This window comes from Vidua chalybeata, chromosome 4, assembly GCF_026979565.1.
Source record: "Vidua chalybeata isolate OUT-0048 chromosome 4, bVidCha1 merged haplotype, whole genome shotgun sequence".
Lineage (NCBI taxonomy): Eukaryota > Metazoa > Chordata > Aves > Passeriformes > Viduidae > Vidua > Vidua chalybeata.
Window position 1 is genome coordinate 5,165,976 of NC_071533.1, and position 23,875 is coordinate 5,189,850.

At 48.6% G+C, this 23,875-nt stretch overlaps 2 protein-coding genes across 10 annotated transcripts in view; one reads left to right on the forward strand and one right to left on the reverse strand.

Annotated features, from left to right (window-relative positions):
• ENOPH1 (enolase-phosphatase 1) lies at nucleotides 1-8,665 on the forward strand. Its single transcript, XM_053941811.1, has 6 exons — nucleotides 1-147; nucleotides 3,126-3,227; nucleotides 4,078-4,280; nucleotides 5,192-5,324; nucleotides 5,597-5,720; nucleotides 6,737-8,665. Exons 1-6 carry the CDS (start codon nucleotides 64-66, stop codon nucleotides 6,874-6,876), a joined length of 786 nt encoding a protein of 261 aa, XP_053797786.1. The 5' UTR covers nucleotides 1-63; the 3' UTR covers nucleotides 6,877-8,665.
• The window catches only part of TMEM150C (transmembrane protein 150C), a 25,805-nt gene continuing 10,574 nt past the window's right edge, over nucleotides 8,645-23,875 (reverse strand). For 5 of the 9 annotated variants that reach the window (XM_053941814.1, XM_053941815.1, XM_053941813.1 and 2 more), the window contains 7 exons: nucleotides 19,051-19,135; nucleotides 18,007-18,060; nucleotides 17,857-17,889; nucleotides 17,688-17,755; nucleotides 14,135-14,262; nucleotides 11,631-11,808; nucleotides 8,645-11,016 (listed from right to left, as the gene is read on the reverse strand). In XM_053941814.1, the coding sequence (XP_053797789.1) occupies nucleotides 10,808-11,016; nucleotides 11,631-11,808; nucleotides 14,135-14,262; nucleotides 17,688-17,755; nucleotides 17,857-17,889; nucleotides 18,007-18,060; nucleotides 19,051-19,135 (755 nt within the window). In that variant the 3' untranslated portion in view covers nucleotides 8,645-10,807. Of the gene's footprint in view, nucleotides 11,017-11,630; nucleotides 11,809-14,134; nucleotides 14,263-17,687; nucleotides 17,756-17,856; nucleotides 17,890-18,006; nucleotides 18,061-19,050; nucleotides 19,136-19,491; nucleotides 19,532-19,629; nucleotides 19,651-23,875 lie in introns of those variants that run through there. The other 4 variants (XM_053941818.1, XM_053941817.1, XM_053941820.1 and 1 more) reach the window with 3 other exon arrangements.

Genomic DNA, 23,875 nt, shown 5'->3' on the forward strand with positions numbered 1-23,875 from the left:
GGCGCGGCGCTCCCCGCCGCCGCGCGTCCCCGCTGCGCCCCACGTGCCGCCGCCGCCGCCGCCATGGGCGTGCTGCCGGTGCCGGCGGAGGTGCGCGCCATCCTGCTGGACATCGAGGGCACCACCACCCCCATCGCCTTCGTCCAGGTGAGACCCGCTGGCCGCCGGCACCGCGGGGGGCTCCGGTAGCATCGCCGCTCCTGTCGTGACCCGGCCCAGCCCTGGCGTCGCGGGGGGCTCCCGTAGCGTCGCCCTTCGTACCGTGACCTCCCCGGGCCCGGCAGCTCGCCTCAAGGCAGGCCGAGGTGCCGCCGGGGCCGAAAGCCGTGACCCGTTTTCTGCGTTTTTCCGAGTAATGCTCGCGAGCAAATACGCCTTGTGTTGCCGCTCGGCCGCCCCTGTGGTGGGCTGGGGAGCAGGTCACTAGCGCGGAGATCCGGGCACGTCGGGGATTTGTTTCATGCATGTTTGTTTCGTGCACGTAGGGCATTTGGGGGGGCTCGCAGCCTCCCCCGGGAAAAGCCCTCGAGCATCGCTGATGGCTGGAGCTGCAGCACCGCACCCGGGTCTGCAGGGAGCCTCAAGTGCGAGCTCTCTGAAGTACGGTGCTCCTTGGCCTTAATTTCAGTAATTAACCACTTGCAGTAATCGATAATTGTCGGGGTTATCCGCTGCCTTTTCCCTTCGGAAAAAGGGTACAGCCCTTGGTACAGCCAAGTGCCTCCGGTGTGCCGGGGGAGCGGAGGGGACACACCGGGAGTTCGCGACAGGGACTGGAGTGGCAGCCAATGCACGAGTGGCTTCCCTTGCCGAGGAAAAAGCTTAAGACTGCTGGAAGTGCTGGTTTAGGTGCGGAACCGAGGGGCCTGGGAAGTCTGCGAGCCGCAGGCGCTTGGAGAACCGCAAATTGTGATTAGCCGAGGTCCCTCCTCTCCGGGAGGCTTTGGTTCGCAGGAGGGAGCGGCTTGCTAAAACAGCGAACAGATAGATGTATCCCTCCTCCTGCCGTCCATTAACCTGGATTTCTCCAGGTTAATGAGACATTATAGCTTTTGGTGGATCTTTGCAGCCAGCGGCTTGCAAAGGTGCTTTGTGACCCACTTGGCAGGTGAAGGCTCCTGCCTGGCTTTCTAGAGGCTTCTGCTAGCACAGTTTAACAGATGAACAGCGTGACCTACATCTTTCCTGCCCATGTTCTTCCAGTGCTCCTGAAGAAACTACAGGCCTAGATGGCATTACAGCTGCCTCCCTCCCCTCAATATCTTTCAATTCAAACCCTTTGGGCAGCTCAGGTTTCTTACTAAACATCTAACAGAGCAACTAAGTTGTTTCTGTCCACCTTGAAGCTGTTTTGCAAACAACATGCCATGCACCTGAGACTCTGGGCTTCCACCCAAAGTCTTTCTGTTGCAGGGAGGCCAAATGAGTTTTGATTCTGAATAAAATTCAGTTTGATGGAAACCCTGAAAATGCTTGGAACGAGTTATTTCATCAAGTCTTTCAGTTAACCTCTATTTGCCTTTGAAAGGTCCACTGATGGTTCAGCGGACACTTTATTCTTCAATATTAAACAATTTTATTTAATCCTTTCTCTAATGTTAGAATTACTGAATCTGCAAAGTAAGGAAATAGAATGAGTCAGTTGATGAGTGGATTAAGGAAAGATATTAGAAAAGAGAGTATTTGGAATCTTTCTTCCACACAGACTCATGGCCTATTAAACTTAGTACATCATTGACTGGGATCCCTCTTGACATCCATAAACCATCTGTCCCACTAGCTGTCCACTACTCCAGCTGTCACATGGGTGTCCCCTCTTAGTTCACAGACCTATGCACTTGCCAGTGGACCAAGACTTTTACCCTTTTAAAATCGCCCAAATCACAGAATCCACTGGTCTTTCAGAGTCATTTTGGGAGTTTTTCTTAGCCAGCACAAGAGTATGAAACACTGCTTTCGAAAAACAATTGGGTCCTTTTGACATCTGAGTTGTAAAGGAGGTTAAACCAAACCAGCAGGTCAGCTGCATTTCCCAGTGGATTCTCTTTAATTTCTTCCATGATTTAAAAGATAGATTGAAAGTAAAGGACATGAGAGTAAGTGGGGGCATTACACAGCTTTTAATTTCCCTAGGCAAGTTTGTGGTAATTCTTGAAGCAATTTGCATTGTTTTTAAATTATACAGCATTAGAAAAAAATACAGTATTATTAAAAAATACAGTATCTGAGCAATAGAAAATCCTGCAGTTCTGTCATCACATCACAATCTCAGGACCGCTGCTTTCTTAATTCAGTAACAAGCTAAAGATGACATACAAAAAGGCACAAGAAACTATGGGCCATTTTTTGAGGCGAGGTGAGTTCAGGTTAGTTTTTTCCCAATTAAGAAAAGCTCAGTTCTCTACCCAAAGGAAGGACTTCCCTGCCCTTCTCCTTGACATGAGGCTTTTCCTGTACCCGGAGATGCACGGTGGCTGCTTGTGGCTTCTGACTCGTGAAACATCACTAATGAGAGCAATTTGTAATTATTTCTGGTTGCCCTTGGGATCTCTGTGAAGGTTTGTAATTTTCCTGTGGCGCTTTTCCCAAACCCCGTTTAATTTCATTTGCAAGACTGTCCTGTGGAGTTCAGTGTCACCAGACCAGGCTTTTCATTTTAAAAGGTCCTCTAGCTTTGGCGAGAGGTTGAGACGTGTTTTCAGAATGACCTTTGCTTGGACAAGTGCCCCATCAAGAATACAGTAGCATAACTTATCTGTTCAGGGTACATACCTTGTCAGACTTGTACCCCTCAGCTGGTGGGAGTGTGGGGTCACATGTGCCACTTGAGGCATTTTTTGGCAAGCCCGGGAAAAGTTATCACCTGCCTTTCCATCGCAGGCTTTAAGACTTTCAGCTACGTAAACATTTGTGTAAAAAAATCCACCTGCACTGATCCTGGCCCAATGTTGGCTCAGTCCTGTGCCCAGGCAGACGCCCTTGGCAGGAAGTTTCACCAGCTACAGCACTGTAGGGGAAGCTTGAGTTTGGGGAAATAACTGTACACAGCAGCATGTGCGAATGGTTCCTTTAAAAGCCAGTCAGCCTTACCTCTGCCAGGTTAAAGGAGCCTCTTTTTCTGCCAGGAGACCTTGTTCCCTTACATCAAAGACAACGTGAAGGAGTATCTGCGTGCTCACTGGGAGGAGGAGGAGTGCCAGCGGGATGTCGGACTTCTGAGGAAACAGGTTAAGTAACAGAGTAATTCCATGTCTCTGCATTTTCATAGCATGCCTGAGGCTTCAGGTCACTTGGACTCTCCCGGTCACCCCACATTTGTCCCTTTCTCTTTGCCCTCATCCATGGAGGCCAGTTGCCTTGAAGGTTGGATTCTCCCCCATCCAAAGCCTGGGGTTGGGCATGGCGGGCAGCAGCTTCCCTCAGCTCGCCTTGGTCTTCACAGCCCCTGGGCAGCTGTTGAGCCAAGACTTTCCAGCTTTTTGCCTGCACTGTGCCCTTCTCTTGTTGAATACAAACCTCTTTTGGGAAGCAGCACAGGGAGATGGCAGAGCACTTGTTCCACACAGGGCAGTGGACGCTGCCTCTGTACAGGGAACACAGCATCAATTTGAAACTTGTGGCTGAAGCCAACACATGCATTTGCTTCTTTGCCTTAATTACAGTAATTAAATACTTAATCAAGCACAGTTCTCATTAGAGTATTTACAATACAGCTACAGTAATGCTAATTGTTTGGTTTGGAAAGTACAATGCAAGCAAGTATTTCTAAACTTGTCTCAATTTTCTATTGAGAAAAGCATTCAGACAACGATGTGACCCCTTGTGTGAAGAGCAGTTCAAGCAGTGTCCTGCACAGGGGTGCATGGATGCAGGTGTTAGATCACTTTCCTACATTAGAGGTGTGCTCCACCTCTTCCCTCTCCTCTTTTTATCCTGGATGATTGCACAGAATCACAGAGTATTCTCAGTTGGAGGGGACCTGCAAGGATCAGCAAGCCCAACTCTTTAGTGAACAGCCTGTACAGGGGATCAAACCCACAACCCTTGTTAACACCGTGCTCTAACGCCACTTTGCAGGCTCAGGAGGACTCCAGCCTGGACGGGGCCGTGCCGATCCCTTTGGAGAGCGGCAGTGGGGAAGAGGAGCTGGAGCGCGTCATCCAGGCCGTTGTGGACAACGTGCACTGGCAGATGTCCCTGGACAGGAAGACCACGGCGCTGAAGCAGCTGCAGGGCCACATGTGGAGGGCAGCCTATGCCACCGGGCACGTCAAAGGAGAGTGAGTAATTGTGTGAGTAGTTGTGTGCCCCCTCCTTGGGGGGGGCAGGTGTGGGGGGAGCATCTTTCCTGAAAGTTTATTAGCAGAAGAGCTGCATAAGCTATTCCTGGGAACAGCCCCACTTACAAATACAAGTAGCATCGCTAGCTCAGCAGATAAGCCAATATTTGAGAGATTTCTTGTTAAACCGATAGTCTAAGGCACAAGTATGAGCTTCTTACAGTTCTCTGTCTTGCCTTTTTTATCCCCAGGTTGCACTTGTATTTTAGAACAAGTGTAAACAAGCCAGGATTGAAGGGTCAGACCCTTCCAGTTGTTTCCTCCTGCTTTGTCTTTTACCTGTGTGTTTCCTGCCTTTCCACTTCTTTTTTGTCTTCAGGTTCCTCTTTATGTTTCAGCCACAACACGGGGGTGCATAAGTAGGGACAACTGAAATTAAGCCTGATCTTCTTACTTAAGAGATACTTGGTTAAGCTGTGTATTTCAGGTCTCTAAGTAAGTAAAATAAGCCCATAAATTCACAAAGTGTTTTTCAGATGAGGAGCAAGGAAGAAGAAAATGAGCTCACAGAAAAATGTAAACATCCACCAGAGAAAGTAACAAAACCCAAAGACACATATCCTGTTGGTTTGGTTTTTAAAAACAAGGCTAAATTGTCTTACAGTGACCCAAAAACTGTGGAGAAAGCTGCCTGCTTGGCTGCATTCAAGGAGTGAGATCTCTAAAATCTCCTTGCCCAGCTCTGCAGCACCTGCTGCTGGAAGAGACCTGGTTCTGAGCCCCGAGCAGATCGAAAATGAAGTTCCCCTTGCAAACTAATGGGACAAAACTAATTGTCACAGTGCCTGGCTAATGATGTCCCTCCAGGTGCCTCTGGGTTTGCCCTTACCTGCTGCCCTGTTTTGCTCCAGAATCTTCGAGGATGTTGTTCCAGCCATCCGGAAGTGGCGGGAAGCAGGGATGAAGGTCTATATCTACTCTTCAGGCAGCGTCGAAGCCCAGAAGCTTCTGTTTGGATACTCTACAGAAGGTGATATCCTAGAGGTAGATAACCATACCACCTTCCTTACAGCTTCTCCCCCTGCAGAGCGCTCCCTTCGCACAGCCGCCCTTGCTGTAACGCTTTGTGGATGAATTCTGTGACAGGAAGGTGGGGCAGTGGGTTTGATCCATGGGAATTCAGCTCAAGCAGTTCACTGTGAGAGCATGGCTGCACCGACCCCTCGTTACTGTGGCAGAAAGGGAGGGAGGGAGGTTTATTCCTGCTCTTCAGGTGGCACTCAGCAATGGCCTGTGCTTCTCTCTCTCTCTTTCAGCTCTTTGATGGCCACTTTGACACCAAAATAGGCCCCAAGGTAGAAAGTGAGAGCTACAGGAGGATTGCTGCCAGTATTGGATGTGCCACCAACAACATCCTCTTCCTGACAGATGTCCCTCGAGGTACGTGACCTGCCACTCCTACTGGCTCTCACCTGTGCAGGGAAGGCAGGTGCTTTTCAGAGGTGTGCTGCTGCCTTCTTACAAGCACCCCAGAAATGCTTCAGCACCTTCCCTCTAGCTGCTGTCATCCCCCTTCTTTTTACACACCCGGGCTTGCACACAGCAGCGGGATGTCCATGTGCAGCGCTGCAATGAGGGAAAATAGGTCAAGTAGAAAACCTGCCTTTGCACCAGCCAGGAAGGAGAGAGTGCTGAAGCAGAGCTGAAGCACACCCCGTTTACAAACAGGGTCAGTGGTTTGGCCAGTGCTCAGGGGAAATGATGGTGTTTGCTGTGTTGCTACGTGGCTGGTTCTTTGTGCTACTTATGGTTAGGTTGTGTTCAGCAGCAGGAAAACATTGCTTCAGGTTGCCAGCACTTGACCCATGGAAAGCCAGGCTTGAGAAGCTAACTTAATTTCCTGCTTTAGCTGGAAACATCTTTCTGGCAGAAATAGCACTGGGTCTCAGTCCGAGCCAGCTCAGTCCCCCAGAGTTAGTCCTTACCTTCTTCCCAGCCTTGGCAGCAGAGCTGGTGGGAGCTTGTAGTTACCTCCTTTTCCCTGGATCATCTTCCAGTGGCCTTTTGTGCTCAGGGAGCAAAAAGAGGCTTGTGAGAAATGACTGGGGGAGGGGGCTGTCTGACTCACAGATGCCATAGGCTGACCACAGCCTCATGACAGGAATCGAGCTGATGGTGTGTGCTGCCTGCAAGGAGCCTTGGACAGCCATCAGCTGGCAGAGGGGAGGGGATGGTGAGGCAGCCAGCTCCTGTCCACGCCCCTGCAGCTACAGCCATCCACAGCAGGTCTGCCAGGAGCTGGTTCCTCTCCAGAGCCCTGCCACGTGCTGCTTTTCTCAGTGTCAGCCTTTAAAAGCACTCGAGTGTTTTGGGGCACCCTCAAGCCTTGGGGACCCTGATGTGAAGAGGTCAGTAAGCAGCTGTCACCTCCACTGTCCCCGCTCTGTTTGTTTCAGAAGCCAACGCGGCCGAGGAGGCGGACACTCACGTGGCTGTGGTGATCAGACCGGGCAACGCGGGACTGACGGACGATGAGAAATCCTATTACAGCCTCATCTCGTCTTTCACCGAACTTTTCTTGCCTTCCTCCGCTTAGGGAAAGCGGCGCACGCACAAAAGACTGTGCTTCACCTAATTGTCCTTGTGAAGTGTTAGGTCATTTTGTCCATCATCAGAATCTCAAACCAAATCCACATTATGTCTTGGGCCTCGTGCAGGCAGGTATAGATGGAGAGCACGGTGTGGAGTCCCTTGTGCAGCAGGACAGAGGCCTGCTGCCAGCTGGAGCTGGGAACAGGGCAAGGAGCAGCACCCATGAGCCCTGCTGTTCCTCCCCTTTCCTGGCTAGCAGTTAGCTAAGGGAATGCTTCCTCCAGACTCATCCACTGAAATCTGGTGCTGGATGTCCCACCATGAGCTCTGTCATTTTTAGAAGCAGTCTGCAAATAAGGTTTATGTCCCCCTTGTCCCAGAGGGAGCGCCGGGGACCACGGGGGGATATGTGAGCTTCTCCCCGCAGATAGGATTTCTGGCTAAGTCAAAAACTTTCACAGCTAGGATTCCCAAAGGAAAATGCCAGCTGTGGGCGATTATACAGTAGGTTTGGGCTGCTACAGAAAAAGCCAGCCCTTGCTGCAGACAGGCTCTTTAGACGAGGAACAATGTGTATCTCGGCTGTGCCTGCAGCAGCTCTAGGTACAAAACAGCACAACTTGAATATGGAAGCTGCTTAGGGGCTTTCCACAGCCAGCCTACCCAGAATGAAGTCAAGTATATATAAATACAGCTTTAAAAATTATATTCTGGACACACTTCACTGCTGCATCATGGTGCTGGGCTATGGGATGCAACTCTCTGGACCCCAAAGTCAGCTTGACAGCATTTCTGAAGTATCTCAGCACTGACCCACAGAGCTCTTCCTCCAGCCAACATCACCCAGTCACACGTTCATAGCACTGGTCAGCTGTGAGCAAACCTTGACAAACTGCTCCTGAGGGTAGACATCCTGCTGCATTTGATGAGAATTAAACCCCTGACCTTTTCAGCTTACCTAAATTGTGCCAATGTAGATCAGGTGGTCATAGAGCTTTTCCTAATGTAGTAAATAAAAACAACTTTGCTTTCATTGTGTTCACTCCATCACAGCATTTAGCCTTCCTGTCTTAGCACCAGTGATCCCAGCACCTAAAAGGCAAATTTTATTATTTTATTTCTAAACCTGTGAACACTGTGTTCCTGCTTTCACCTTCCCCAGTCCTCTCTTTAAGGCAGCAGCCTTGTCCTGCCAAGGAAGCTGTACTACCTCCCTGACCATTTTAGGATTTCAGTTGTGGCTCAGTGCAGGAGTGAGAGCCACAGGTAGGTTATACGTGGTGCTAGTGGAGTCAGAGGCAGTCAGAAGCTCCTGTCTGAAATCCTGTTTCCCCAGTCCCTGCTGCTGGCACTTCATGCACGGTGTCTTGCCCTCACAGCCATAAAAGATGTGCATGCTGCCTTCCTGAGCTCTGATCTACACTCACAGCTCTCCCTGTCGAGGGAGGCTGATGGGTAAAGAACAATGAAGAGACAAGCACTTGGGAAGGAAACCATATTGTGCCAGCATGGCCCTTCTAAAAATTTAATAGTAGCAGGCCAGGCTGTGGGGCAGCTAGCCCAGATCCCTTTCTGGCTGTGCAATGGGTGTGATCCTGCTCCTAGAAAGAGCCTGCTAATTAGTGCTGTTAAAATAAGTGTATCTGCATGGCTGAATGGTCCCTGGCTTCCTTAAGTGATAATGTTAATCATTACACTGTAAATAAATACCTTTTGTTTCACTTTTGCCATCAGAAAGCTATGCTTGGGGTAGGGACAAAAATAAAGCTCACTTTCTCCATAAAAGCACTTTATTCAGTGGTCATGTTTTAGTGTACATCAGCTGTCATTTAGTTGTACTGAAATGTACTGTTAGAAATACTCTAAGAAATGTACAGAATTATCACTAAAAACCTGAAGTTCAGTTTGGATTGCATATAGGAAAAGGAGCAAAAGGAAAAAAAAAATAACCACACAATTTTTTTTTCCTTTGATAAAATTACAAAAGCTAAAATAATAAACTGAAAGTATTAATTAATTAGGGGGAAAAAAAGACACAGTGGACTATTTACAGTAAAACGCCCTTACAACAAATTGCTATTTTGTGCTCCATATGGATTGAGTGTGTGCCAGTGCAAGAGGATCCCCACCTGCATGTTCTCCAGACTGTCCCCTCCTGTCCTTGCCCAGGAGGAGCTCCCTGGATGAGCCTCTAGGGAGCTGGCACCTCACACTGCTGTGTCCTTGGCCACTCTCAGCACATCCTTCTGGGAAAGCTTTCCACTCATGACACTGCTACAAGGAGGAAGCCTTCAGCAATCCACAACAACACTCTGTTGGCCAAAAATGCTCTGGACTTGTAACAGCTGCCTGAGAACAAGTTTTGGTGCACAGGAAATAAAGGGCTGGCTGAAAGCTTTCTACTTAACACACAGTTTGTCTCAACTGTTTCTCCTCTCAGTGTGACCTTTGCAGAAGACTGAATGCCTTTTTGCCTTTTCCTTCTCTGTCAGAAATGCCACAGAGCAGTACGAGTTCCCCTTCAAGTGCCCTTTCCTACCATTTAAATTTCTGCTTGTTTTCCTGCAGCTCAGACAAGATGTGAAACTAAGCTGAGCTTGATTTGTGGAGGAAAACAGGAGCCATGTTCATGAGAAGCAATTCCCATCACTCCCCTACCCAGGCAATACAGCAGCCTTCCCAAAATCAGGTTTCCAAATGGGCTTTGAGCTCCTTGTTCTCCGAAAACAGACCTTCTGTTTGAGAACCTCCCTTTAGGGAGGGAGAAGCCCTTCTGGTTTGCCTGTTCCCTTCTCACACCTCCAGCCCTCAGGCAGATCAGCCAGCCTCCGTGCCACAACTCCCTCCTGGCACCTTGGAAGCCCATTTAAACAAACCTGTGGCAGGCTCCACTCAGGGCAAGTGGCCTGGCCACACTGAGGGGCCCAGAGCCCAAACCAGCATGTCTGAAGTTTGGCTTGCACAAGGAGCAAAACCAAACCCTGTGTCCAGAAGCACTGGTACTTTCTCATGGCAGACAAGCCTGGTGTCTCTAACACAATGTTTTCCCCCTCAGTGAACATTAAAAAAAAAAAAAATTAAAAAGCTTTTGAAATGCTATACACAATGTGTGGTGGAAGCACTACACATGGAAAAAGCAGCCTTTTCTGGGTCGTCTTCAGAGCACACAGACGTTCTCATCTTAATTCAGCACCTCACTCCTACCAGTGCCCACCAGGAAGCCAAGCACAGCATCCCACTGTGTCACCCCCTCTGGCCTGGGGATGATCTGCCTGGCTACAAGGCAGCATCAGCTAAGCCTCACTTCCTGATCACAGCACAGTTCCTGCCAAATCCAGATTTACATCGTCTGCTTTCCAGGCTGGAAGAAATGCCTGCCTGCTTGCCATAAAAGCCAGTCCACTGGGGTCTTCTGTGTCTGATTCCAGGTTCTGGAGGAACAGCTGCTCTCGCTCCCCCTACCAAGTTCCCCCAAGTTGGCAGCAAAGAAAACAAGCCAAGAAACACATGGAAGATGCAGTCTGGTGACTCGGGAAGAGGTGACTCCTGAAGGCTCTTGCTGTTAGGAGAAGTCTGCTTCCTTCACCTCCTTCTCTGCAGGGTGGGCTGAGTGGGACCAGCCTCACAGGGGCATTGCAAGGCTGCTGAAAGTTTTGAGCAACAGGAGTGTGACAGAGCCACTCAGAAAGAGTCACTGGTGGCACAAACTAAGCACCTTGTGCTCTCTCATGCTGCCGCTGAGATGGATCCACTCCTCTCCCAGCAGACACCTCTGTTTGTTTGGCTCTTAGTGAGACAGCCACCCTCAGAGCCCTTTGGCAATACCATCATGATTGCACATGAAAACAAGCTCATAAAAAAAAAAAAGTGTAAATGAGGTCATGTTTCACCCATGAGACCACCCCTGCCCCCCTTCCCCCCTACCAGAGGACAGGCTACACCTGATCTGTCTGGTACTCGGAGGCTTCTGATAAGCTTTCGGAAAAGCTCAGAAAGTTTTCCTGGTACTCAGAACAAATTATCTCAAATCTGTAATGCCTGAACTCCACTGCAAAGGTGCCAAAGTAGCACAGGAAGCACATCACTAGGCCCCACTGGATCCTGGAAGCATGCATGTGAATGCCCTGGGCCATAAGGATGAAATCTGGAAGAGGAAAGTCAAGGAGAACAAGTGGGAGCAGAGACACCAACAAGTTTGAAAGCCAACAGGGAAAAAAATCTGAACAAAGTCAGACCCATCCAGCCATCGTGAGGAGAGTGTGAATGTGATGCTAGAGATGAAAGGGATGTCAGGTGTCCAACGATGCCCATGGAGCACAACAGCCTCTACAGACCGGGGCGTCCTGATCCCAGATCAGGGTGATAAACGTTTACAGAGGGGAAGACTCAGGTGCAGAGAAATCAGTGATTTGCTTGAGCATCCAGCTAGCCAGGGACAGATCTGGCTGTGGGCCCCTACCTGCCAGGAGCTTCCCAGTGGGAACTGGATCAGATCACTGCACCCACCGCAGGCAATGGGAACACCTTTCAACCCACACTCTGAAATATTTTCTTCTATTTAGATCACCTCAAAAACTGCCCCTTTCTGTGAAATCTGGAAGCATCACTCTACACAGTGTGGCACTGAAATAGGATTGTGCCATGAAGAAAGACTGATTAGCATTCCAAAATGCTTTGAGATCCTAGGACAGGTGTGAGAAGAGGTGCTGCAGAACATACGCAATACCTGGCTTCCCGGGGAGCAAAACAAAAGGATACAGAGCACCACGCAGAGGGTGATGCTGGCTGAGAGAGCCACTCGTGGAATCCCAGCTTTCCTCCCCTCATTCTTCAGGTTGATCTTGAGGGTAAGGGCAGACTGGATCCAGCACGCCAGTGTCCCGAAGCCAAAGGTCAGCGATGTGCCCACGTTGTGGATCTCCTCATCATTGGAAAGCTAGGAACAGATAAACCAGTGATTGCCTGGACACAAGAGGAATTATCTGAGAGCTAACTGGATTGCTGCTGGGGGAGGGGTAGGGGAGAGTGGGGATCACTGGGGTGCGAGACAGAGATGCTGTATCATTTCTTCTGGCAGAGGTGTAACGTGTAACGCAACCAAGGTGAGTTGACAGCTGTCACAGTCAAGCAGATCTTTTGCCCAAAGCCCAAGAGCACTGTGGAAAATGCAGTTGCTTGGGGACTGTCTCCACAGCTCGCTGACAAGACTCACAAATGCAGAGCTCAGAAATAAATTCTTCCTTGGCTCGAAGTGATGGCCAGGGCAGGCAAGGACAACCCACTGTGGGTCTTGTACAGCTCCCTGCAATGGATGCAAATTGTGCACCTTCAGTGCCAGCTGCAGGGAGCAGAAGCCTGGCACTCTCCTGAGCTAGCACAAGCCAAAACACAAATACACGCTCCTGGTTTGGCAAGTTCCTCCCACCAAATTTCTTCTTCTGTCCATCCTCGACCACTGGGGTCAGAGGCAACATGAACCCAGCCTCTCTGGAATGTCAGTGCTTTCCTGTTCCTTGGGCTGCCCTGTCCCACAGGGCTCTGACTGTGCAACACTGCAAGGCAAAAGGATAGCCAGGTTCAACTAGCAAGAATCTGCAAAAACACCCCTTGAGCCTGCAAATCCATTCAAAAAGTCCAGCATGGACTTAAGCCAAACAATTTCCATTTTCCCTCTGCCTCTGAGGCTTTTCTAGAAAAGAAACCAACAGTCTGTAACTTCTTCCTGCAGCCTTAATTCCTGTTTGATGATTAAACAAATATCCATCAAACAAGACACAATCTGCAGGACAACAATCTAGTTGCTGTGCCTCCCCTCCTCTCTACACTGAATTTCTTTCAAGAGTAAGTCCAAATAATCATTCAGGAAAAAGTGGGATTGAGCTGCCTTTCCCAAGATGGTCAGCACTGCAAGGGACTCACAGCTATAATGTCCCTCTAAAACACCCAATGTATAATTTTCCAGAAATATGATTTAATGCCACATTCAGCTCAGCAGTCAGGCAGGGACAGGCATAGACTAAGGTCTCATTAAGGTCTCATGTTTGGCAAAAGATCTAAGAAAGGATACAGGTAACTAACACAGAATGGATAGTTAGAATCAGATATCAGAGAATAATCAGAATTTATAGCCAGGCAAGATTCAAAGCATCTACTGTTAAATTACAATCATTTGCTCTGAAGACTGAAAAAAGGAAGGCAAGGTCAAAATCATTTCCTAGTGCCTGTCCTGTACTAGAAATACTCTTCTCAGAGGTAGACAAAGCTGTTACACAAGCTTCATAATTCCTAGCTGGGAAGCTTTTGTGAAATAACAAGACCCTGGGTTTTGGGCTTGTGCTGTGGAGTTAGGAAGACCAAGTCCATGAAAGTCAAATTATCTCACACCTCATTCAAAAAGAAAAAAAAAAAAAAGTCAACTGTAAAGGACACCAAGTTCCTTCAATAACTGTACAATCCAAAGAGATCCTCCTCACCCTTCAGAAAACAAGTACCATTTCTGTATTGGGTCCCTGTCATGCAAAGCCAGGGAAGCAGCCAGCCTGCACTGACCTTTCTCAGTTCCTGCCATTATTGGGGGTCATTATGTGCACCCCAGTGAGAGACAAAGCCTCAGAGTCAAACCCAAGCCCCACTGACTCTAGCACCTTGATTTTCACTGCAGCCCTGACAGACACAATCGTGATCACAGGGGACACCCATCCCTACAGATGTGGCAGATGTTTGTTGCTATAACATCACAGGACAGAGGGAGAATGGGAGGGCCCTCACCCAGACACCCATCACATCCAGAGAAGTCCTGGCACTCCTCTGCTGTGTGCCTCTCCTGGCAGGTCTGAAGATCAGTAGGAGGTGGATTTAAAGCAGCATATGCTTTAAAAGAAGGACACCGAGCTGTCTGCTAGATTTATATGGGCATTTGTGCATCTGTTTGCACAGATGTGCCCGCAAACTTCCCGCTCAACCCTTTTACCCAGGGCCATCTGTGCCGACTCCCAGGGCTCAAGAGATTCAGGAGGCTCCTGCTGAGGCTTTCAGGTCTAAGCATGCAGGTGCAAACCCTGCTGGAGACACGTGAAAAGTCACTGTGGCCCTTCATCTCGGCTCACAAGTGGCAGATAGAGGTGCAGAGCAGGTAGAGGAAGGCTGGGCCACGTGCTTTTCCCAGGCTCACATCACGGGCCGTTCAAGGACCCGAGCAGATCCGCTAGGAAAGCAGGGAAGTCACATCACAGACAGAGCAGTCCAAGCCTGCAGAGCAGTACCTGAAAGTTGCCGAGTAAGGTCATCCCAAAAGAGGCCAAGCACAGAGCCACCAAGCCGCTGATGTTCAGCCAAGGGGTGAGCACCTTTGGCTTCAGCTGAATGAAGCGCAGGACAGCCACAACAAGCGCTGGGAAGGAAACACAAGGCAAGGGGCATCAGTAGGTGGAACCTGCTGCAGCAAACACCTGCCTGGGGCCTCACAGCCCCTCCTCCTCTTTCTGCCTGCAGGCTGGCAAGCTTTGTGTTTCTGCACGGCCCCCTCCCATTTAATCAGGGACAAGACTAAGCACAGGAAGCATTTCTCTCGTAATCCAGCTACAGCAAGCTCCAGACTTATTTTTCTCATTATGCTTTGTCTGCAAATTTTCTGGGGGAAGAACACCTTCCTGCTTGCCTGTGAAGCTCCCAGCACACCATACATTCACTTAGTGGCACCTGGACTTGCATTGCTTCACTCCACTCACGAGTCCTGAGCTCTGCTGGAGAACGTATGTCAAACCCCACTGGTATTTAAAAGCATGTGAATGGCATATACATATTTCTGCAGGGTTTGCCATAACATCCCCTGCCTTTTCTCCTCCTCTGGAGTTCTGTTGCCACAAACATAAGCCAAAATGTTGCACTAATTTTCCATGAAGAACAGAGTAACATTCCTTCCAAGCTAACAATTCCCCCAAGCACTGTGGTATACTATACATGATAGATATGCTGTATCATACATTGTATGGCATGGCATAACCCCAGAAGATACTCAAATTGTGTATTCTTGCCCTCCCTAGTGAATGGTGCGTGGAACAACACAGAAAGCCAGGCAAACAGTTGCCCTTCAGATGGGATTCAAGCCAGACCACTAAAAACCAATTTAGTTGAAGAGGGAAATTTGCTTGCTGTCAAACACCTTCTTATGCTCGTGCTCAACTTGATAGCACACAGCTCATATTGTTGTAAATAGATGCCTCTAGCAAATTAGATTTGCATTTTCCCCAAAACCCCTGGTATAATACTGAAAACGTGGTTTAGGAAAAGTAAGGGCACTGTAAGTGAAAACCACCCACTTTAACCCAGAATGTAAAAGACAGTTGAATTTACTCTCTCACAATTACTCTAGTGAATCAATCCACTCCAAATCCTTAAAAATGAGAACTTTGTTCCCCCTCAAAAAGAGGATTTCTATTTTTTATCCCCAGGCAATTGTTTGGGACAGCCACCTGTGACTACTCAAGCTCATGTACAGGAACTTTTAATTTCTATTTCTACAATACAGACTCCTGAAATTATGTGATCTTTTTCTAAAACCTGATGGGAATGACAAAAGGGTATTAAAAGCATTCCATGCAAAACATTGGCATTTTCAATTTCAGTAATTCCCACATTTCTAGCATGTTTCTCTAGTTTTCCTCTCCTTTAGCTTTGACATAACTAAGGTGGTCAGAGATACAAGCTAAAAGCAGCTCTCAGAAGTACACAAATACAGCAGAGGAAAGATTGACTTTACCCACAAAGCAGAGATCAGAACAGACTGTTTCTGTTGGAAGGGGCCTACAACAATCACCAAATTCAGCTACCTGACCAATTCAGAGCTGACCAAAAGTTTAAGCACGTTATTGAAGGCATTGTCCAAATGCTTCTTGAACAGTGACAGGCTTGGGGCATCAACTATCTCAATAGGAATCCTATTCTGGTGTTTGACAGCTCTCTCAGTAAAGAAATGCTTCCTAAAGTTCAGTCTAAACTCCTCCTGGAGCAGTTTTGAACCATTCCCACATCCTGTCACTGGATCTGAGGAGGAAGAGATCCACACTTCCCATTCCACATCCTCTTATCCATTTATACTTGAGCCCAGTGTTACTCTGTCCCAGGTGCAGGATACAGCATTTCAACTTGTTTAATTTCATCCCATTGATCACTGCCCAATGCTCCAGCTATCTAGACCCCTCTGGAAGGCACCTGGTTTCTCAGGAGAGTCAACAGCACCTCTCAGTTTGGGATCCCCAGCAAACTTGCTAACGGTGCCTTCATGTCATTCATTCAGATCGTTGATAAAAATGTTGAACAGAACTGGCCCCAGAACTGAGCCCTGAGGCTGGTGGCTGGATGGCAGCCAGATGTAGCTTCTCTACAGCCCTGTGAGTCCTGCCCTTCAGCCAGTTCTTCACCCAGTGCACTGTGAACCTGATGATCTCACAGGTGGAGAACTTCTCCAGAAGGCTGCTGTGAGGGACAGTGTCAGAAGTCTTATTAAAATCCAGAAAAGCTACATCCAACGCCTTCCCTTCGTCCACCACGTATGTGGCCTTATCATGGAAGGATGTTGAATCTGTTAAACAGGACTTTCCTTTGTGAGCCCCTGCTGACTGTGCCTGGTGATTGCATCATTCTTTCAATGCATCCATATCATCTTGTCCATAATTTTTCCAGGAACTGAGGTTAGACCAAGAGGTCTGTGGGTCTCAGGGTGTTTCTTCATGCCCTTCTTGTAGGCTGGAATAACACTGGCTGGCTTCCAGTCAGCAAGGCACCCCTCCAGAATCCCAAGACATTTGGTAGATGAAAGAGAGAGGTCCTGCCCTAACATCCACTACCTCCTTCAGTATTCTGGGATGAATCCCATCCAGGACCAAGGGACTTGTGAGCATTCAGCTGATACATCTGGTCCCTGACAGTTCCAGTGCTCACAAATGGACAGCCACTGCTCCCACACTTGCAGTCCTTCAACTCAGAGGACTGGACAGCCCAAGGTCTATCAGCATTTTATGAAAGACTGAGGCAGAGGAAGTATTGAATGCCTCAGCTTCTTCTTCATCTCTATTAGCCAGGTTACAGCCTCTAACAAGTATCTGTGTAACATCCTCTTCAGGCCTCCTTTTGCCACTGACACACTTAAAAACACTCTTCTTGTTGTCTGAAACAACTCTGACCAGTTTTAAATCACACCGAGCTTTGGCCTTTCCTGTCTTCTCCCTGCATATACAAACCACAGCTCTGCAATCCTCCTGCAAAGCCTAACCTCTCTTCCAGAGACCATATAATGGCTTTCTCCTCTTAAGCCAAGCTGGTCTTCTGCCCCAGTCTTTGAGCATAATCCCACACAGCTGGGTTGCCTGCTCCTGTGCTTCTAAAAGGTGGTTCTTAAAGACTGACCAGCCCTCATGGACACCTAAGCCCTCAAAAGCAGATTCCTGAGATATTCTGCTAAGTACCTCCCTGAAGAGCCTAAAGTTTGCTTTCTTGAAATTTAGGAGATCAATTCTGCTTTGATTCCCTAAATTCCTTTTCTCTCATTACAGCAGAAGTTCTAAACTCAACCATTTCATGATCACCAAGGCCGAGACAGTCACCTACCATCACGCCTCCCACGACACATTTGCAGTCTGGAGGTTGCATTTCCCCTGTTACATTTCTTCCTTTGCAATGGGAAGAAGCAGCAATGAAACATACAGTTCAAAAGGTTTCACATCATCACATTCAAGAAGAATATGTACAGGATATTACTTATGTTTCAGTGACTCTTAAAACAAACAGAGAGAAAGAAACTCCAGTTGTGGTTCCTACCTAGAAATGCTGCCATGTTCATGACTTGACTAAACACACAGCTTGCAGGAGGTGCATCACCTGCAATACTTGAAAATATAAAGTGAATCATTGTAACTCTAAGATGGCAAAGACACATAAGTAGCAACCATTAACCAGAGCAGTACTTGGAAAAAAATAATTCATTTACCTTATATAAGGCGGTCTTTTGGGACCAGGTTTCCTAAGAGACACAGGCACAGGAATAAAGATTCAAGGTTTTCTTTCCCATTTTGCTGTAATTGTTTCATTATTTCAAAGAAACAAGGGATTGAACATAAAGCCCACAAACAGCTCTTACCTATCTGGTACACTTAGTGGGAGAATTTTGTTATCTTCCACTGCTATAAAGTACCTGTCAAGAAAAAGGGAAAAGAAAAAAGGAAATAGTGTGTAACCTCATCCTAGCTTCCACTCTAAATATCACTTAAACAACACATTAAGTGTTTCAAGCCCACTGGCAGGATCTGCTGGAGTTTCTCTCTGCCCAAGCAGGCAGTTTTATTATTTCTCAGTCCATGTGCCTTCCTTTGTGTTGCATCTGGTTTGCACAGTTGAGTAGACAAACAGGGTCACTGAACTGAGCTGCTTTAAAAACAACCAGCCAGGGGAATGTTTTCATTTTTAGTTTGAGTCATTTTGATTCATCAGGTTTACTATGGTACTCCATCCACAAAAGCTGTTTTAATAGAGAGTGGATGGGACAAGAAAAACAGCAAGCAGTGGAGGTCAGACAAAAGGCTTAAGCTGCCCCTGCTGCTGAAAAACAGCATCCATGGACCGTGGCCAAAGCCACATCCTACAACATAACTGCTTCTCAGCTGGAGCACACATTTATCACTCCCAAATTCATGCTGCAGTCATCTGCCTGCACGCTTGGAGAGAGCCCAGCTCAGGGAAGTGCACGTCTTACATGCATTTTGGTAAGAAGCATTAGGGAAAAAGTGAGGTGTCAGCATTAAGCTGCTGGCAGGTTTTCAGTGTGGTGCTGGAGGCTGCAGATTTTGAATTTCGACCCCAAAGCAGGGCCTAAGTGTTTCTCCAAGAGCTCTGCTGAGTCATTCAAAGAAAATGTCATTAAAGGAAATTTTTACATTTTTGGCTGTCTCTTTTCAGGCAGCTCCCAGTAGCACATACCAGGAAGAAAGCAAGGTCAGCAACTTGGCCTGGGGAGCACAGAAACTCAGGGATAAAAATGTGATACCTCAAGCCACGAATGGCACAGAGTGGCCCCTGCTCCTATCATGTGCCTTCCCAGCCCCACAGCAGCTCAAGGGCAGAGCATCCCCAAAGGCTCTCCTTAATGAGAAGCAGCCTCCCAAATAACCAGCAGGAGATAACTTACACTATCCATAATCCAGCTGATGTAAACAGGGTAAAGACAAGAGGTAAAAACATCCACACGCTGCATTTCTTCCCATCCATACCTGCTAGAAACAAAGAACAAAGTAAAAACAGAGGGCTGAGGCACCCACCCTCCTTAGCCCCCCTCTTCTGAGAGCAAGAAGGGCATCCTCACAGCAGGTGCCAAGGCACCAAGCTCCTCATGGCCACAAGGGGCTAAGCTGCTGCACGCAGGCAGCATCCTCCACACGGTTTGTAACAAGCAAGGCACCAGAGCCCCGCAGCTGGAGACTTTTTTTCAACCACACCTACAGAATTTGAGTGGTTTTCGAAGTGCTTCTCTCAAGGATTTGGTGCAAGGTGACCACAAGACCTGCAGCTCTGATTCCCTGCTATTTCCCACACGGACAAGGCAAGGCAGCCTCCTACCCAGGATCATTACCAATTCCACACACGCTGCCTCAGCAAAGCCTGCGGCACGGAGAGAGAGGGATGCCCGTGCTGGCATCATCTCCACAAAGGGCACCACCAGCTCCCATCCTGGCCGCAGCAAGCAGCTAAAAACAGCGTCTGGCCACACCTAGAGCGGAGCCAAGCTCCAGTGCCGGCTCCCAGGGCGCTGTCGGGAATCGGGACGAGGCGCTGCCAAACAGCATCCGCTCTTGACGCGCAGGCACTGTGAAAGCCTGCATGTGGCGTAAGGATGCTGCGGACAGCGCCTCCCGAGGAAGCATTTGTCCTCCAGGCAAGATCACGCTGGACGAGCATCTGGAATGCCGGGGCTGCTCCTCTAATATGTGCGATTCGGAAACGCTGCTGTGCTGCGGACACAGGGAATCCTATGTCTCCATGAGAGTCCTTCGATAATGGATCAAGTATTTTCTCATGCTCTGTCCTCCTCCATAAATGTTCCTGAAGGCACCAGCACAGCCAAGAGACAGAAGGAGAGGGGAACAACACCAGGCTCACAGCTCCAGCACCTGCTTTACTTTCACCAGGGCAGCAGCACCTGTGCTGCAGGGCAGGCATTCCTTGGGGCCACCAGCACCCACATGGCATAGTGAGGCACCCTGGGGTGCCAGGACAACTTAGAGATGACAGCCTCTCACTCGAGCCCGCTTGCATTTGCAGCCCAATTACCTTGTCCAGCTCCTTAAAGCCATGACCCATCCCTCAGCTCAGAGAAGAAAGTACCCACCTTGTCATCCTCCTCCTCTCAACTCCCCTGGCCTTCCTACATCTGCAGCACAGAGCCATGGTCTGCTCCCTGCTGTGAAGACCCAGAAGAGAGTCAGCACCCTCACCGTGTCACAGCAGCCCCCAGCTCACTGCTCCCCTAAGGCACCCCAAGCTGCAAAGGACACGCTGGCTGGACTGCCTGGGGCTCCAGACACCAATTCCTGCCCTGCCTCACTGGGACAGAGGCTGAAGAGCTTGAGTGAGGCTCCCCACACCCCACAGAAGGCATGGCACTCTCACCTCTACAGGTCAGCTATCTTGTTTTCCCTGCAAATGGCCTAGCAGGGGTACGAAACAACAGCCTGGCAGTGCCCAGAGTCACACCACACTTGCACAGAGCCACGAGACCACAATTTGGTGCTGTTCGTACAGACAGCCTGGAGTAAGGCTGAATTCCAAACCTTAGAAGACAGAAAAGCAGTCAGATAAGGTCTCTTCTCCAACCTGGGAGCAGAGAGAACTGCAGACAAGGAGCATGAAATGATGCAAGTATTAAGTATGCTGATTTAAAAGGCAGGCAGCTCCAGTGTGCATATAGATCTTCAGCACAGTGAATGGATCAGAAGAAATTATCAGCGAGGGGGACTAGATCTCCCATCACTTCTGTTCCTCTCCTCTAGCACAGGAGACACAGCATCTCACATTTCTGTAACCTGCACAGCTCCTGCTGTCATGCTTGCGGCTGTTCCATGAAGTGCTGCCCTTGCCTTTTCCTCCTGCTGCTCTGCAGCACTGCAGCAGCATTCCTTAGCTGGTGTTGGACGGTGCTGTGGTACTGGGAGACCCATGGCAGCAATCTCAAGGACCACTTCCAGGTGGCAGCTGCCACAGGAGCGCGTCCCAGACAGCCTCTGCCAGTGCCCCGCGCAAGGCAGACACAACTGTGGCCAAATTCCCCTCTCCTGCCTTGGCTGAAGGGAGCAACCTCCTGTTCCAGCCCCTGTCTGCCCTGCAAGGTAATTACTGCTGTGCTCAACTCTCCTCATGTCTCTGGTGGGGGCTGAACTGAGCCAAGGTAACACAGTTCTTTCATGTCAGGGGATAGCACATCTTATTGTTTACCCTTCACCCTTGGAAAGGCACGGAAGTTTCATTTACACAATAAGAGCAAACAGTAGCCAACCTGTCCTCACTAATGGGTTGCTGCAGCTCCTCCGCCTCCCAGCATGGAAACAGCAGCCTTCAAAAGCTATTTCAGCATTGCCTGTTGTGCAGAGAGGGAGGTGGCATGGGCTCTTCCCCCAGGCAGAGCAGCAAGGCAGCACACAGGGACATGGACTCCACACCAGAAGTGGGGAAATGTGAGAATGCTGCCTACATAACCACTGTCTTGTGCTGAGCTCGAAAATGAAGCAAGGCCAAGACTAGTGGCCAACCTCCCCAGAGTCAGAGCAACATGGCTACAGACCCACCTCCTTGGAAAACAGCCCTCTCTTTTATATTCACTGTGCCACACCGAGTCCCCCTCCGTCAGCCACTAACAGAAAATGACATCTGAAATCATTGCATATTAAATGAAGGATCAGTGCAGAGCACAGTATCCTGATGGGAAGCCAGCTCCATAGCTCAAAAACCCTCATTTCAGCCAGTTAAAAAGAAGGAAGCCACCTGCATCTGACAGATGAAATACCAAAGAAAAGAAAGGGTCCAAAAGGAAAGAAGGGTCCCTTTCCCCCATGTCCCCAAAGAGCAACACCTTTTAATGCTGGCCATTGGCACAGCCCACACAGGTTTGGATATGTTTCAGCCTCCCAACGTGGGCAGAGGATGGTTTAAAACCACGGCTCAGCTCCCGCACATTCCTCATTTATTCCCTGCTGTGTTATTCAGGTGCCAGGAACAAAATTACATACAATCCAAACTTCTTCCGAAGTAGAAACCCCGAACACGTGCCAAACCTGCCTAGCTTTGCACTAGTGTTCAGCAGACATCATTTTCAGCAGCTGCCTTTGGGTTAGCCTTGTCCTCTTCAGGGATGTCCCCAGTGTTTGTATCTTCAAGCTGGGAGACCTCCTAAGACCAGCACCTCTAAAAGAAGACAGGAACAAGAGAACAAGGAACCCAAACATCAGCCTCTCCTGCAGCACCACACCAGTTTAGCCAAAGGAGAATGCCAAGAGTGATAGGAAAAACTACTAAAACTCTTTATGGGAAATGTAGAAACAAACTCTTTAACAGTCAATTGCTCCACAGGGACGACATAAAGCCAAACTTCCTCTCCACAGCTCTGTTCTGCATTGCTGCCACGTCCAGTGATGCCAAATCTGAGCAGTCAACTCCAGCTGGCAACAACAGCAATCTCTGCCAGCCCATGTTCTCCCAAATAAACACGCTGCATCCAAGAGGCAGTTGGTAATTTCCCATAGCCATTTGTCTTCCATTACTAAGGTCTGCACAGGCAGGCCTTCAGCGACAGAAAGCCCTGGTGCAATGGACTCAACAACACCAACAAAAACATTTTTGGTATCACAGCTGACCCAGCCCACCTTCTCAAAAGCTCACATGTGGTTTTCCAGTCCCTCTTGACACACACACTCACACCATCCCTGCAAAACCTCTGCTGAGGTGTGCTCCTGCTGCCATCTGAGTCAGGCTGCAGACCTGAAAAGAGTTTCACATTAGCACTGCCCCAGTGTGTGTCTTGAGAATTTCTCTCAATGCAAGCTTACTCATCTCTAGTTCCATTTTTATGTCTAAATCTGCTTAGACTGTCAGCTGCTTGCTCTGCTTTTTTTATCATTGCCCCGCTATACACCCTCAACTAATTAAGCTTCCGTTCCTCTCATGTACACACTTCAATTACAGCAGGCAGCTCACCAAACATATACTGCTGCTTGCTCAAGGTTCATTTAATATGGACATCTTCATTTCATCTGCCAAGCAAAGTTACAGGCTCCTCCTGAAGTTGCTTTCACCAGAGAACATGAATGTAAGGAAGGACAAAATCACAACATGAACAGAGTCATACATCTTTTTTTAAGACTAAAGCATGCAGATGCATTTGAAATGCATAATAAGCCAGAGCAACACTCCTGCATTTCACAGCACTAGGCCATGGGGTTATTTCAGAGAACAGGTACACTGCAAGAAGGAGGACACTGTTCAAAGCATAGAGCAAGTCAAAAAATTGCTGCCAGTCAGCAACAATCAAAGGGGAACAAACACATTCTGTCTTTTGGGGGAGCCCACTATAGATCTCTGTTGCTTTTAAAAGCAAAAATAACCCCAGTCACTTGCTAGCTAATCACTGTAACTGAGTGGATACAAACCAGCACATTATATAACCTGCCACCCACAAGTCACAAATGCCAACATAACAAAGCAGGGCGTTTTCAGGTTTATCTCAAGGTTTCCAGTGTGAGTGCACAATGAGAGAGAGATAAGATGTGACAGAGGCTTGTAAATACATAACAAAATGGTGGGGTAGCAAGAAAAGAAGTGATCCCCTCTGTCAGCAGGACAGGATGCTCTGCTTGCTCCAGGTACCCACCTACCACCTCACGGATGTGCAGAAATGCCATTTTCATTTCATTTATACAAGAGGAATGGGAAAAGGTAAAGACATCTCTGGGTTGTGCGTGGGGGAA

Excerpts from the sequence above, each read along its gene's own strand:
- ENOPH1 (XM_053941811.1), top strand. The coding sequence starts at position 64 with ATGGGCGTGCTGCCGGTGCCGGCGGAGGTGCGCGCCATCCTGCTGGAC. Across the intron at positions 3,228-4,077 it reads TCGGACTTCTGAGGAAACAG|GCTCAGGAGGACTCCAGCCT; the intron begins GTTAAGTAACAG and ends GCCACTTTGCAG. Across the intron at positions 5,325-5,596 it reads CAGAAGGTGATATCCTAGAG|CTCTTTGATGGCCACTTTGA; the intron begins GTAGATAACCAT and ends TCTCTCTTTCAG.